We start from the raw sequence: 14,035 nt of genomic DNA, 5'->3' as shown, positions 1-14,035 counted from the left end.
ACGGGCCGCGGGCGGGCGCACCGAGGGAGCCGGGCCGTGGGAGCGGGGCCGGGGGAGCCGGGCCGAGGGAGCAGGGCCGCGGGAGCCGGGCCGGGGCCGCATTCTGCTGGGGCCGAACTCTCTGAGCCACCACTGCATGCGGGATGCGGTTCCCGGAACCCAGCACCGGGCAGGCGGGCCGCGGGCACGTGAGAGACGCTGCGAGTGAGCGCGTGCCCGAGGGGGACGCCGTGCGTGTGAGCGGGACCTTGAGCGTGAGGGGGACTCCAGGAGTGTAAGACTGAGCGTGTGAGGAGGACGCTGCGTGTGTGTGTGTGTCTGTGTGTGTGACTCAGTCTGAGGGTGACCCTGAGTGTGCGAGACGCAGAGTGTGAGGGTGACGCTGTTAGTGTGACGGAGACTCGGTGTGTGTGAGAGAGAGACCCTAGTGTGGAGGTGACTCCGTGAGTGTGAGAGGGACTGAGAGAGGGAGAGTGTGAGAGACTGAGTGTGAGAGAGACCGCCGTCAGAGTGGCCCTGAGTGCGACCCTGTGAACGTGAAAGAGACCGTGTGAGATACTCCAGTGTGAGTCTGGTGCTGAGAAAGAACCTGTGCTGCGTGGGAGAGACTCTGAAAATGAGTAAAGGCCCGGGGGACGAGCTTGAGGATGTGAGCATCTGAGCAGAGCTTCCTGGGGCCGCGGGGAGACTGGCCCGTTGGAGGGAGGACGGTATGTGCTCCTGCTACTATGGCTCTTCTTAGTGTCTTCACATCCTGTCATCTTGTTTGATCATCTCATGTCGTAAATGGAAGGCGATATTTGTGGAACATTAAGAGAATTCTTCACAAAGCACTGAGCGAACAGTCTTGGTACCACTTGTGTTATAGCCAGTGATAAGCAGGAATCAATATTTAATTTAACATTTGTTTTTGAGTACCTCTTGTGTGCACTGGACTGTGTGCTTGGTAAAAAGAATTCAGTCTCTGCCCTTGATGGGGAAGAAAAAGCACTACCGGGCTAGCAGAATGCTCAGCCGTCTGGTGCTTATCTCTGAGAGCTGTTCCCTGATTTTGAAGATCTGGGAGGAGCAGACTTTTGAAAGCCTGTGAGAGCTTCCTGAGATCATTTTCAACTCTCTGTTCTTGTAGGGAAGCCCCTGAGGAAACGGCCCAGGCTGCCTACATTGCTGAGGTCCCACTGTGTGCTAATGGCTTTTGCTTCCCAACTTTGGTCTCAGCTTGTCATTAAAAGTTCTTATATTTGGGCTTCCCTGGTGGCTCAGTGGTTGAGTGTCCCCCTGCCGATGCAGGGGACAAGGGTTCGTGCCCCGGTCCGGGAAGATCCCACATGCCGCGCAGTGGCTGGGCCCGTGAGCCATGGCCGCTGAGCCTGAGCCTGCGCGTCCGGAGCCTGTGCTCCGCAACGGGAGAGGCCACAGCAGTGAGAGGCCCGCGTACCGCAAAAAAAAAAAAAAAAAAAAAAAAAAGTTCTTATATTTGATTTTCCTTTCCTGACAAATTTGTGGGAAACCACAAGCCTGATATTCTCCTGTCTGCCTCCTTCCCTGACTGTGGACATATTTTTATTACAAACCAAAAATAAATACCAGTTATGTGACTGATCTCTCTGGCATTTCTTGGTACAGGAAATTTCCTGAATTCTGTCCTTTGTCCTTCCTGCTTTAGTCTCCAGGATGTGTGGATACTTTACTACAAAAGCGATGCAAGCGGTGCCCATGGGACCTGGGACAGAGGGAACAGCAGTTGTCTAGACATGCATGATTTGAAAGGACCAGGCTGGTTCTCATTACACCCCACTGTGGGTGTGATGGAACTTCTAAGTAATTGAGTGCTACCCCTGCCGGGCATGTAAAAATTAGATTTTACAAAAGGAAATATCGTCCTGCTGCTTACTAGGTTCATTTTTTGATAAGTTGCCTCTCACTCTTTGTTGCAGAGATTAATTGGAGACACGTGGAATTAGGCCTGGCTGTGGAGACTTCATTTTCTTCTTCGTACCTGACCATTTATGATGAGGTGGCTTATGAAAGTGTGATGTTTGCTTATTTCCTCACAGGTGAATATTATTGCTCTGTTCTTCGTAAGTTTTCTTGGATCTTTGCGAGTTGTAAAGCGTTTTAGTTAGTTATTTGAGTACAATACTAGTAAAGAGAATGGCTCACATAATTAACAGTTATGTAACACTATAATTATTAGATAAATAAATTATATATTTATTATATCTCTTTCTAAAGAGTAATTGTGGTGGTTTATATTTAAAGATACTTGCAACGAGGAAGTAAAAATAGGAAACCAAAGCCATGGAAAAGACTAGATATCAGGTACTGTTGAAAAGTGAGGGTATCTATTCACTGTGATTGGGAGCTGAATTTGATACTGAGTTTCCTGGTGTCCTAGGTGAAAAGACAAATGTAAAGAGTCACATAATTTAAGTTTAAGCATAAAAAAAGTAATACATTTTCATTGTAGAAATTTTGTAAAACTCAAAGTATAAAAAAGAAAAAAGTCTTCTGTGTTTTCACGACATTTAAGATTTTGGTGTCTTTCTCAACAGCGTTTTTTTTTTTTTTCATAGTCATCAATTATAAAAGTTTTAGAATACGGCTTGTAAAATATTCTTTGTAATTGAACTTTGAAAGAGACAATTTTTCTCCCTGAAAATTGCATATGATAGTTTCATGGTTAAATTTTCATGAGGAAATTTTAGTGGTCTGGTGAATTCCTTTATTATCTGCTGCACAGGAGCTTGGAAAATATGATGAAAACCTGTTAGAAAGCTGTGTTATGTCCTTACAAGTGAGGTTTAACACTAGTTTCTCAAGGCAGGAACTTACTTATAGGGTGTGTGGAATTGTTTAATGAACACTGTCTTCAACAATGAGTTTAGAGGCTGTTTTGTTTTGGGTTTTTTTGCCGTGCCGAGGGGCTTGCGGGATCTTAGTTCCCCAACCACGGATCGAACCTGGGCCCCCTGCAGTGGAAGCACAGATCCTAACCAAGGGACCGCCAGGGAATTCCCAAGAGACTGTGTTTTCGAGAGAGGGAGACTGAGACACACACATGCAGGGACACAAGGATATGTGTGGAGAAAGAAGTCAGCCAGGATGTTGAGGAAAATGGTGGGAGAAGAAGGGTGTTAGAGGCAAAGGACTCAGTATGAGCAAAGATGTGTTTTTCTGATGGGCTCTGGAAACCCTGGACTACTCCAGGTTCTGGAAACTGTAAGTAATTCAGTGTGGCTGGACCATGGGAGGGACCATATGCAGTAGGGGGTCTAGTGATAAGGCCCTGATAAGAAGGGTGGAGTTGATCCTAAATACCTCGGGCAGCACCTGAGGAAGGGTTTCTAACTGTGCTCTGATAGCAACCAACTCAGTAGATAGTAAGGTTGGTATTCTGTTGTGAAACTTGAGGAGCCAAAGCAGTTTTTCCCTGTTGGAAGGCTGTCTCCCACCCCTGATCTGCCCCCATCTCCTGCATGGAGGTAAGCCCTATTGCAGGCGCCTTTTTTGTTTGTTTTTCCCCTCAGAATTCACATAATTTTAGACAAGAACTATGTTGGAACATTCCATTTTCAGGTGTTCTAGATCTTTGCTGATTTTATGTTTACTTGTTCTATTGATGACTGAGAGAGGTGTATTGAAGTCTCCAACTATAATTGTGGATGTCTATTTTTCCTTTCTGATCTATCACTTTTTGCTTCATGTATTTTGAAGCTATGCTGTTGGAGGAAATACACATTTAGGATTTTCTTCTTGCTGAATTGACCTCATTATCATTATATAATGTTCTCTATTATCCCTAGCAATACTTCTTATTCTGAAGTCTCGTCAGATGTTAATATAGTTACTCCCCCTTGGTTTTGATTAGTGTTTACATGTTTTTTCACCATCTTTTTACCTGTAACTTGTGTCTTTATAGTTCAAGTGGGTTTCCTGTAGACTGCATATTGGGTTTTGCATTTTTATCTAACCCAACAATGTCTGTCTTATAATTGGTGTGTTTAGATCATTTACATTTCATGTTATTATTGATATGGTTGGATTAAAATCTGCCACCTTGCTAGTTGTTTTCTGTTTTCTACTTATTTCATATGTTCTTTGCTTCTTTTTTCTTCTTTCTTCTACCTACTTTTGGATTGAGTATTTTTTATGATCTGTTTTATCTCCACTGTTGGCTTATTATTTATACCTTTTTTAACTTTCTAGTGTTTGCCCTAGTTTCACAATGTATATCTTTAATTAATCACAGTCTACCTTTAAATAATATTACATCAATTTTCACATATAATATTATATAAGAACCTTACAGTAGTATAACTCCCAGTTCTTCTTTCTTATCTTTGTGCTATTGTCATACACTTTACTTTTACCTATGCAATAAATTAACACTGCATTGCTACTCTTTTTGCTTTAGGCAGTTAGTTATTTTCTAAGGCAATCAATAGAATCAAAAAAGTATATTTTTTAATATTTACCTCAGACCATTTGATATTGTCCTACAACTCTTAGATGCTCTGTTCTGAATTTTTTCACATTTTGACTCGTATGGTTTTCATTTCTCTGCTGAAATTCCACGTGTTCCTGCATGCTGACCAAATTTTCCATTAGAGCCTTTAATGTATTAATCATAGTTATTTAATTTATTTATTTTAAAATTTATTTTATTGAAGTACAGTTGGTTTACAATGTTGTATTAATTTCTGCTGTACAGCAAAATGATTCACATATAAATGTATATATGTATATTCTTTTTTTTTAAATAAATTTATTTATATTTGGCTGCATTGGGTCTTTGTTGCTGCGTGCGGGCTTTCTCTAGCTGTGGCGAGCAGGGGCTACTCTTCATTGTGGTGCGTGGGCTTCTCATTGCAGTGGGTTCTCTTGTTGCGGAGCACGGGCTCTAGGCACACAGGCTTTAGTAGTTGTGGCACACGGGCTCAGTAGTTGTGGCTTGTGGGCTATAGAGCGTAGGTTCAGTAGTTGTGGCACACGGGCTTAGTTGCTCCGCGGCATGTGGGATCTTCCACAACCAGGGCTCGAACCCTTGTCCCCTGCATTGGCAGGCGGATTCTTAACCATTGCACCACCAGGGAAGTCCCAGTCATAGTTATTTTAAATTCCCTGTCTGATACTTCAATATCTGGATCATCTCTAAGTCTTGTCCTGTTGATTAATTTGCCTCTTGATAGTGGGTTGTTTTTATTGCTTTTTTTATGTTGCTTGTGATTTGTTACTGATTGTCAGATGTAATATGTGGAAAAGTAGAGATTGAGGTACGTAGTCTTTATTCTGGGAAATGGGTACAACGTCTTCTTTTGCTAGCCTGTTAATGTGGGAGTTTGAGTCAGCTAGGAGGTGAGTTGGGTTTGGGGTTTTTTTTTTTTTTTTTGCGGTATGCGGGCCTCTCACTGTTGTGGCCTCTCCCGTTGCGGAGCACAGGCTCCGGATGCGCAGGCCCAGCGGCCATGGCTCACGGGCCCAGCCGCTCCGCGGCATATGGGATCCTCCCAGACCGGGGCACGAACCCGTATCCCCTGCATCGGCAGGCGGACTCTCAACCACTGCGCCACCAGGGAGGCCCTGGGTTTGGGTTTTGCTGTTGCTATGATTACCTTAGGTGCACCAGTGGCTCCAAATTCCTCTGGTGTTTCATTGCCCTGAGGGTGGATTTTTCTGTGTTTATGCTCCACCCTCAGCATTAGGTCTTCTTTGTACACCTGTGCCTCAGCACACAGTGTACCACAGCCTTGTTGCTGGGTGCTTGCTAACCTGGTGGTGGAGAGTAGAGGGGTTCTCTGTTGTCTTGGTTCAGCCTCAGCCTTAGGCAGGCCCTGTTTCCCTGGGTCTGGGGGGTTGGATCTTTCTGGGTGAGCCTGCCAAGTCTAATGGTCTGGACCAGAATTTCCTGTTCCTCCCCCAGGCAGAGAGGATTGTTTTATTTTTTCTTTCACCCTGTCCCAGCTGCCTTGGGAATGACAGAGTTTCCCCGTTCCCCAGCGGTTTAAGATTTTTAGAGAAGGGAGCAGGTGGACCTTCGTATTTTTCCCAGAGCAGTGACTGCTTTCCTTCTCCAGGCCAGCACTTCTGAGAGGCTTTCTCTGGCCTAGTATTTCTTGTGAGCACCCACTGAGGTCTCACTGGAGAAAACCCTCTAAGTGTCTATGGCTCTTGCTAACCCATATTTGACCTTTAGTAATTCATTAAAAATTGTTCCCGAATTGAATTCTTCTTTCCTGCCTGTATGGTGGTTCCATTGTTCTCCCTCCGCCACAGGTAAGCCAGAACTTGCATCTCTCTGGGAGGTTATCTGTTTTTCCTTAAATCTCAGTCTGGTTGGTTGGCCTGTAACCTCAGCTCTAATGATTTCAAGAAAAGTTACAATTCTGTAGATTATCTGCCTTTTTCTTGTCATTGGAGTGGGAGTGATGCTTTTCCCAGATTTCTACATCTTAAGTGAAAGTTAGAAGTCAAGGCAATTACATTTCATACTATTTTTACATCTTCCAGTGAAGTGAGTTTACCTCTCTTTTTCCCTCCCTCTGATATTGTGATTATTTATTTGGTCTTTGTCCACTGTTCCTGTCCCACAGCTCTTGTAATTTCCTAATAAGAGCTATAGAGGCATCTTTTGTTATAACATTTGTTTTGTTCCCAGTTCCTGAAATAGCTCCAGATCAGTAAAGGTTAAACGGATGTCTTTTGTTATTTATATAACCAGCCCCTTTCAACACACCTGAGTTTATGTTAATGAGGTGATTTTTTTGAAAGCATCTAGATCCTCTAAGGATGGGGGTTGCTCGTCGGGGGAACCAACCCTGTGATTAGAGGGTTTGGAAGTTTTAGTCCAGGTCTGACCTCCTGGGAGGGGAGAGGGTCTGGAGATTGAATCAGTCACCAGTGGTCAGTGATTTGATCAGTTATGCCTTTGTAATGAAGCCTCCATAAAGAACCCAAAAGGACAGGTTTTGGAGAGCTTCCCGTGCCTCTTCTCCATACCTTGCCCTCTGCATCTCTTCCATCTGGCTGTTCCTGAGTTATATCCTTATAATGAACTGGTAATCTAGCAAGTAAGCTGTTTTCCTGAGTTCTGTGGGCAGCTCTAGCAAATTAATTGAACCCGAGGAGGGGATAGTGGGAACCTCCGATTCATAGCCAGTTGGTCAGAAGCACAGGAACAACCTGGACTTGCGATTTGGCATCTTAAGTTGGGTGAGGAGGGCTGTTTTGTAAGATTGAGCCCTTAACCTGAGGAATCTGTTGCTATTTCCAGGTAGGTGGTGTTAGAATTTATTAAATTGTAGCAGACACCAGATCTGCTAGGTGTTGGCAGAATTGTTTGATAGAAAATGCACAGTCTGGTATCAGAAGTCCAAATAGAATACCTGGTAACCTCCTCCCCCTCCCCACCAGCTAGGGTCTGATGAATAGGGGGAGGCTGGAGTGACCACTGGGGCCGGGTTTCTCTGCTTGCCTCCATGTTGGGTTGAGGGGAAAAGGGCAACCTAAGTCTCTGTGCACTGATTTTTTTGTTTTTTAAAGGAATGTAAGGTGCGGGGCGGGGGGGGGCACCCTTTCCCTCTACCCATTTTAGGTTCCTTGGCTGGGGTGTTGTAAATTAGACTGGAAAAAGCAGATTAACAAGAGAAAAACAATCAAGTTTATTAACGTGCATAGAGCATACACATGGAAGCACTCACTGATGAAGAGGCTGCACCTGACTCTTTTTTTTTTTTTTTTTTGCGGTACGCGGGCCTCTCACTGTTGTGGCCTCTCCCATTGCGGAGCACAGGCTCCGGACGCGCAGGCCTAGCGGCCATGGCTCACGGGCCCAGCCGCTCCGTGGCATGTGGGATCCTCCCGGACCAGGGCACGAACCCGCGTCCCCTGCATCGGCAGGCGGACTCAACCACTGCGCCACCAGGGAAGCCCTTTTTTTTTTTTTTTTAATTTATTTTTGGCTGCGTTGGGTCTTTGTTGCTGAGCGCGGGCTTTCTCTAGTTGCAGCGAGCGGGGGCTACTCTTTGTTGCGTTGCGTGGGCTTCTCATTGTGGTGGCTTCTCTTGTTGCGGAGCATGGGCTCTAGGCGCGTGCGCTTCAGTAGTTGTGGTACATGGGCTCAGTAGTTGTGACTTGTGGGCTGTAGAGCACAGGCTCAGTAGTTGTGGTGCACGGGCTTAGTTGCTCCGCGGCATGTGGGATCTTCCCGGACCAGGGCTCGAACCCGTGTCCCCTGCATTGGCAGGTGGATTCTTAACCAGTGTGCCACTAGGGAAGTCCCTGCACCTGACTCTTATGTGAGACAGGCTCTTCAGGTGTTCCCTAGTTTTGTTTTCATGCATATCTGAGCTCACCTGACAGACACATGAAAACATATTTTCCCACGTGCCTGCACAGAGTCACCTTCATGGCTTGGTGCCAGGAGTGAAAGGAAAAGTGGTGCTGCCTTAAAGCCAGGCCTCATAATAAGCAGAAGTAGGCTGGCTCAACTCCTCTGGGAGTGGGGGAAGGCTTATTAATGGCCCCAGAGGAGCTTTTTCACTTGGGCTCAGGTCTAGACTCTGGCGGGGTACTGGGACAGGTAAGGCAGGAGGTTTTTTTTTTTTTTGCGGTACGCGGGCCTCTCACTGTTGTGGCCTCTCCCGTTGCGGAGCACAGGCTCCGGACGTGCAGGCTCAGCGGCCATGGCTCACGGGCCCAGCCGCTCCGCGGCATGTGGGATCTTCCCGGACCGGGGCACGAACCCGTGTCCCCTGCATCGGCAGGCGGCCTTTCATCCACTGCACCACCAGGGAAGCCCAAGGCAGGAGTTTTGAGTGGGGCCTGTGGAGATTGGAATTTTCCCTGAGAACTACTCAGTCTTGAGTGGCTGTGGTTCACTTGCTCTGAGCTCCATGAGGCAAGATTCCAGCACATCCGTTGTTGTTGACTAGATGAGAAGGTTCTGGGAAGATGACATACTGATCCCATTCTTATGGAGTTTTCCCTGAGAACTACTCAGTCTTAAGTGGCTGTGGTTCACTTGCTCTGAGCTCCATGAGGCAAGATTCCAGCACATCCGTTGTTGTTGACTAGATGAGAAGGTTCTGGGAAGATGACGTACTGATCCCATTCTTATTCCTGGAAGTTGTCTCTGTGACCTTAAAGGACTGACTCCTGGGAGGGAATCAAGTGGCTTACCAGATTCCTTTCTCCAGAAGATGAAGTAGGAGTTGGGAATCTGAATTCCCAATTCCTAGGACACAGAAATTGAGGAAGAGAGAAGGTCCTGCTGAGTGCAGGGTCAGGAAGGTGCTTGTCTTCCTCCGACAGATTCTGGGTCCTTCATAGATAGGTTGGTGTGGGATCCAACTTCCTTGAGGTTTCTGGACTGGCCCAATGCTGATCCAAAAGAAGTAGTGTGCATGTGTGTGCATGTGTGTACGTGTGCACACCATCTCCCTACAGGATGCCTTCCAATGCCAGATCTGTGGATAAGAGGAGACTTATAGCTTTGTTTTGGTGTCAAGATTACTGGGTCCTGTTTTGGGGGAATCTCTTTGCAGCCCCAGGTGGTAGTGAGAGGCAGGCTGAGGAGGAAAGCAAATAAGCCAGTAGCAGATGAGTCCCACATTAGGGTGCCCTCTGAATGTTCTTTCTTCATCTGGTCTTATTATGTTATCTCTCTCTTTTAGGCACTTTGGAAGAAGAAAGGTGTTGAATGAGCAAGCAGCAACGTGGGGAGTGAGGTGGGTGTTAATGGACATAGCGACACAAGGCTGTGTATTTTCATGGATGTTCTCTCCTTGGTCTAGTCTCTGCAATAGTGATATGCCCTTGTCTTAGCATCTTCCTAGCCCTTCCCACCACCTGTTCATGTTTTTTGCTGGCCTGAGAGTAGCTACAGACCTCTCCACATGTGGCTGGACACTGCAGAAGTCCCTGTTTATGTTTGGGTGGAGGTGAGTCAGTATGGAAACTGAGAGGCCCATCAGGCTGGCTAGTGCTGTGAACCTAGTGCTGGGACTCTGGCAAGTTTGTAGGTTTTAAGTTGGTAAGAACAGAGCAAAACCTACACCTCAGGGAGAATCCATGCTATAGATAAACATAATGCCAGCCTACCCTGGGCATCAAGCCTCTTGTTAGAAGTCACCCTCGTGTCATGTCTGAGCCCTGTTGGTGTCTTTCCTGGGAGCAGTGGAGGTCAGCCTGCCTCCATTTCTCTGTATCCTGTGGTGGGAACTCAGACAGGCTCATTTATTTAGGTCTGTGTATGAGTCATGCTGTCCCTACACAAGAGGTAGGCAGGGAAATCTGCCTGCCTTGCAGGTCTGAACTAGAGCCTTATCAGCCACTACGCTAGACTGACATACTTATATTCTTTGCCAGGCCATAGTAAACACAGGTGTGAAGGAACTATTTGCCATGGAAGCCAGGGAGCTGGAGAGCCCCACACGCACATACCATCTCATTCCTGAGGCCAGCCGGCCCAGGGAGGAAGAAGATGTCAGCATGCTACCTCAGCGGTCCACAGAAACTATGCAGCTAAAGAAGGAGATCTCTCTGCTGAATGGGGTCAGCCTGGTGGTGGGCAACATGATCGGCTCAGGAATCTTTGTCTCACCCAAGGGCGTGCTGGTCTACACTGCCTCCTATGGGTTGTCGCTGATCATATGGGCCATTGGTGGGCTTTTCTCCGTTGTGGGTGCCCTTTGCTATGCAGAACTGGGGACCACCATCACCAAGTCTGGGGCCAGCTACGCTTATATTCTAGAGGCCTTTGGGGGCTTCATTGCCTTTATCCGCCTCTGGGCCTCCCTGCTAATTGTTGAGCCCACCAGTCAGGCCATTATCGCTATCACCTTTGCCAACTACATCATCCAGCCCTCCTTTCCCACCTGTGAGCCCCCGTACCTGGCCTGCCGTCTCCTCGCTGCAGCCTGCATGTGTAAGTCTGAGGGCTTAGCGGGGGAGTATGCATGGGGCTGTGGGTTATTTTTATAATGCTAATGGTAATTTATATTTGAACAGCATAATTTGCTTTTCTTTTTCTGTGGGGAAGAGGCACCTTACCTTTTTGAAGAAGCAATTTCACCAAAGTCATTTGTTCCTGAGATAAGTAAGGGTAAAGGATGGGGATGGGGAGAGTCTGAATCTGTTTGTGGCTTTTTGTGCCTCACTTTCCTTCTTGGGTGTCCCTGAGTTCTGTTCCCCAGTCTATGTGACAGGTTGGTGCATGTCTTATATTTGTCTTGTTTTGATTGGTGTCAACATCGCTAGTTGTAACTTAACCCAGGAAAAACCCTCAGTGCTGAAGCGTTTATTCTGCTGCTCCAAAAAAAAAAAAAAAAAGTTATTTTGCTTCCCAGCTTTTAACCTTAGACCAGTTTAAAGCCATCAATGAGGAAATGGGCTTCTCTAGACTGTGGGGGTCCCAAGGCTTTGTGTCCTGCAGGCTCACAGGAGGACCACTCCTTCCTGCCACTGCCACTCTTCACAGGCTGATCTAAGCAGCAGGCACCACACCAAAATGGCTGTTTCCCACTGGTGTTTCAGATTTCTTTATGCTGACTTTGTAAACAAGCTCTGCCTGCAGCCAGTGAGGAAGGTGGCTTCTACCCTGTATTTGGGTTTCTGAGGTCAGAACCTGAGATCCCAGTGGATCTCTCTTTATTTTCCTTTTTTTCTTATGAGGTTGTAAGGAGGAATTCTGTGTGAAAACACTGGAAGGGAGAGAAGATTATTGTGAACTTAGTCTAGTAAAGCTAGTGTTTTAGCTGAGAAGTGGCCCAGAATTCCCTGTATTCCTTAGCACTGTGCTGCCAGAGGCACTTAGTTATACTCTGTTCTTTCCATATCTTTGCTTGCAAAAGCTTTGGCAGTATGTGTAGTTTATCCACAGTGTTAAAAATAGACTGACAGTACCTTGGACTTAGCCGTAAAGGATTGTACAGTATGCTGTGACTCCTGACTTTAAGGAATTTATTAAAGACAGATGTTAAAAGGGAACTCTTCCACAGATACCCCTGGGAGGAGAGAAAGTGGGAACCCAGCTGTATATCTGATAGGGTTTCACCAGGGGGACTCTAGCCTGACTGAGCTCTCTAAAAAAAGGGAATAATTTTCTGATTATAAAACATGTTTGTTCAGGAGAAAATTAAAATTAGCCTTAAATCACCTATAATCTGGGCCTCCCTGGTGGCGCAGTGGTTGAGAGTCCGCCTGCCGATGCAGGGGATACGGGTTCGTGCCCCGGTCTGGGAGGATCCCATATGCCGCGGAGCGGCTGGGCCCGTGAGCCATGGCCGCTGGGCCTGCGCGTCCGGAGCCTGTGCTCCGCAACGGGAGAGCCCACAACAGTGAGAGGCCCGCATACCGCAAAAAGAAAAAAAAAAAAAAAAAAAAAAATCACCTATAATCTACCACCAAGACATGAGTACTTTTATTTTTTTTTAATATTTATTTATTTATTTTGGCCGCATCATGCAGCGCCTAACCTGTGCCCCCTGCATTGGGAGCGCAGAGTCTTAACCGCTGGACTGTCAGGGAAGTCCCCAGACAGGAGTACTTTTTTTTAAAAATAAATTTATTTTATTTATTTTTATTTTTCGCTGCGTTGGGTCTTCGTTGCGGTGCATGGGCTTCTCATTGCAGTGGCTTCTCTTATTGCGGAGCACGGCGCGCAGGCTTCGGTATTGGTGGCGCACGGGCTTAGTTGCTCCGCGGCATGTGGGATCTGCCCGGGCCAGGGCTCGAACCTGTGTCCCCCGCATTGGCAGGCGGATTCTTAACCACTGCGCCACCAGGGAAGCCCAGGAGTACTTTTTTTAAAAAAATAAATTTATTTATTTATTTTTGGCTGCGTTGGGTCTTCGTTGTTATGCGTGGGCTTTTCTTTGGGCTTTTGCCTAGTTGCGGAGACGGGGGTGGGGAGGCTACTCTTCATTGTGGTGCGCAGTCTTCTTATTGCAGTGGCTTCTCTTTGTTGTGATCCCGGGTTGTAGGCACACGGGCTTCGGTAGTTGTGGCTCGCAGGCTCTAGAGCACAGGCTCAGTAGTTGTGGCGCACGGGCTTAGTTGCTCGTGGTGTGTGGGATCTTCCTGGACCAGGGCTCGAACCTGTGTCCCCTGCATTGGCAGGCGTGTTCTTAACCCTTGTGCCACCAGGGAAGCCCGACGTATGGGTACTTTTAATAGTTCAGTTACGTCTTCATTTCTTTCTGTTATAGAATTGGAATCATATTTTGCATATAACTTGATATTCTGCTTTTTAAACTTAGTATATCATGGATTTCCCCCCTTTTTGTGAAATGTTCTTCAAAAGAAACATTTTTTTAATAAATTTATTTATTTTATTTATTTTTGGCTGCTTTGGGTCTTCATTGTGGCATGTGGGCTTTTCATTGTGGTGGCTTCTCTTGTTGCGGAGCATGGGCTCCAGGTGCGCGGGCTTCAGTAGTTGTGGCTTGTGGGCTCTAGAGCGCAGGCTCAGTAGTTGTGGCGCATGGGCTTAGTTGCTCTGCGGCATGTGGGATCTTCCTGGACCAGAGCTCGAAGCTGTGTCTCCTGCATTGGCAGGCGGATTCTTAACCACTGGTCCACCAGGGAAGTCCCAAAAGAAACATTTTTTTAAAGTAATATATATATCTTATTTTTTATTAAAAGGTGATGCATAGACCCTACAGAGAATTAGAAAAATGCAAAAAAGAAAAAAGACAGTTAAAATCACCCATGATTTAAAAAAAAAAAAAAAAATCACCCATGATTTTACCTCCCAGAGAACAGTTGTTACCATTTGTGTGAAATACCTTCCGCTATTTTTTTTCTGCTTATCCATCATTTAAAAAAAGTACCCTTGAGATCATACTCTTTGTGGTTTGTATACTGCATTTTAAAAAATTTAATATTTAATCCCTTTCACCAAATGTTCTTAGAAAACATGGTTTGGGACACACAAGTAGTTTCCAGTCACTGTAATATAGTGGTTAAGATCATAGCCTCCCTTGGGAGTTCCCTGGTGGCCTAGTGGTTAGGATTCCAAAAAAAAGGACTTCCC

At 46.2% G+C, this 14,035-nt stretch overlaps 1 protein-coding gene across 6 annotated transcripts in view; it reads left to right on the top strand.

Moving 5' to 3' along the window:
* SLC7A6 (solute carrier family 7 member 6) overlaps positions 1-14,035 on the top strand; it is a 38,101-nt gene that overhangs the window by 599 nt on the left and 23,467 nt on the right. For 3 of the 6 annotated variants that reach the window (XM_082607289.1, XM_082607286.1, XM_082607287.1), the window contains exons 2-4: positions 1,938-2,057; positions 9,675-9,728; positions 10,369-10,927. In XM_082607289.1, coding sequence (XP_082463415.1) covers positions 10,405-10,927 — 523 coding nt within the window. In that variant the 5' untranslated portion in view covers positions 1,938-2,057; positions 9,675-9,728; positions 10,369-10,404. Of the gene's footprint in view, positions 1-4; positions 711-1,937; positions 2,058-9,674; positions 9,729-10,368; positions 10,928-11,080; positions 11,099-14,035 lie in introns of those variants that run through there. The other 3 variants (XM_082607288.1, XM_082607291.1, XM_082607290.1) reach the window with 3 other exon arrangements.

This window comes from Mesoplodon mirus (genome assembly GCF_964341445.2).
Source record: "Mesoplodon mirus genome assembly, chromosome: 19".
In the NCBI taxonomy this organism is placed as follows: Eukaryota; Metazoa; Chordata; class Mammalia; order Artiodactyla; family Ziphiidae; genus Mesoplodon; species Mesoplodon mirus.
Note: the sequence above shows the minus strand (reverse complement) of the source record. Positions and strands in the feature narration are given on the sequence as shown.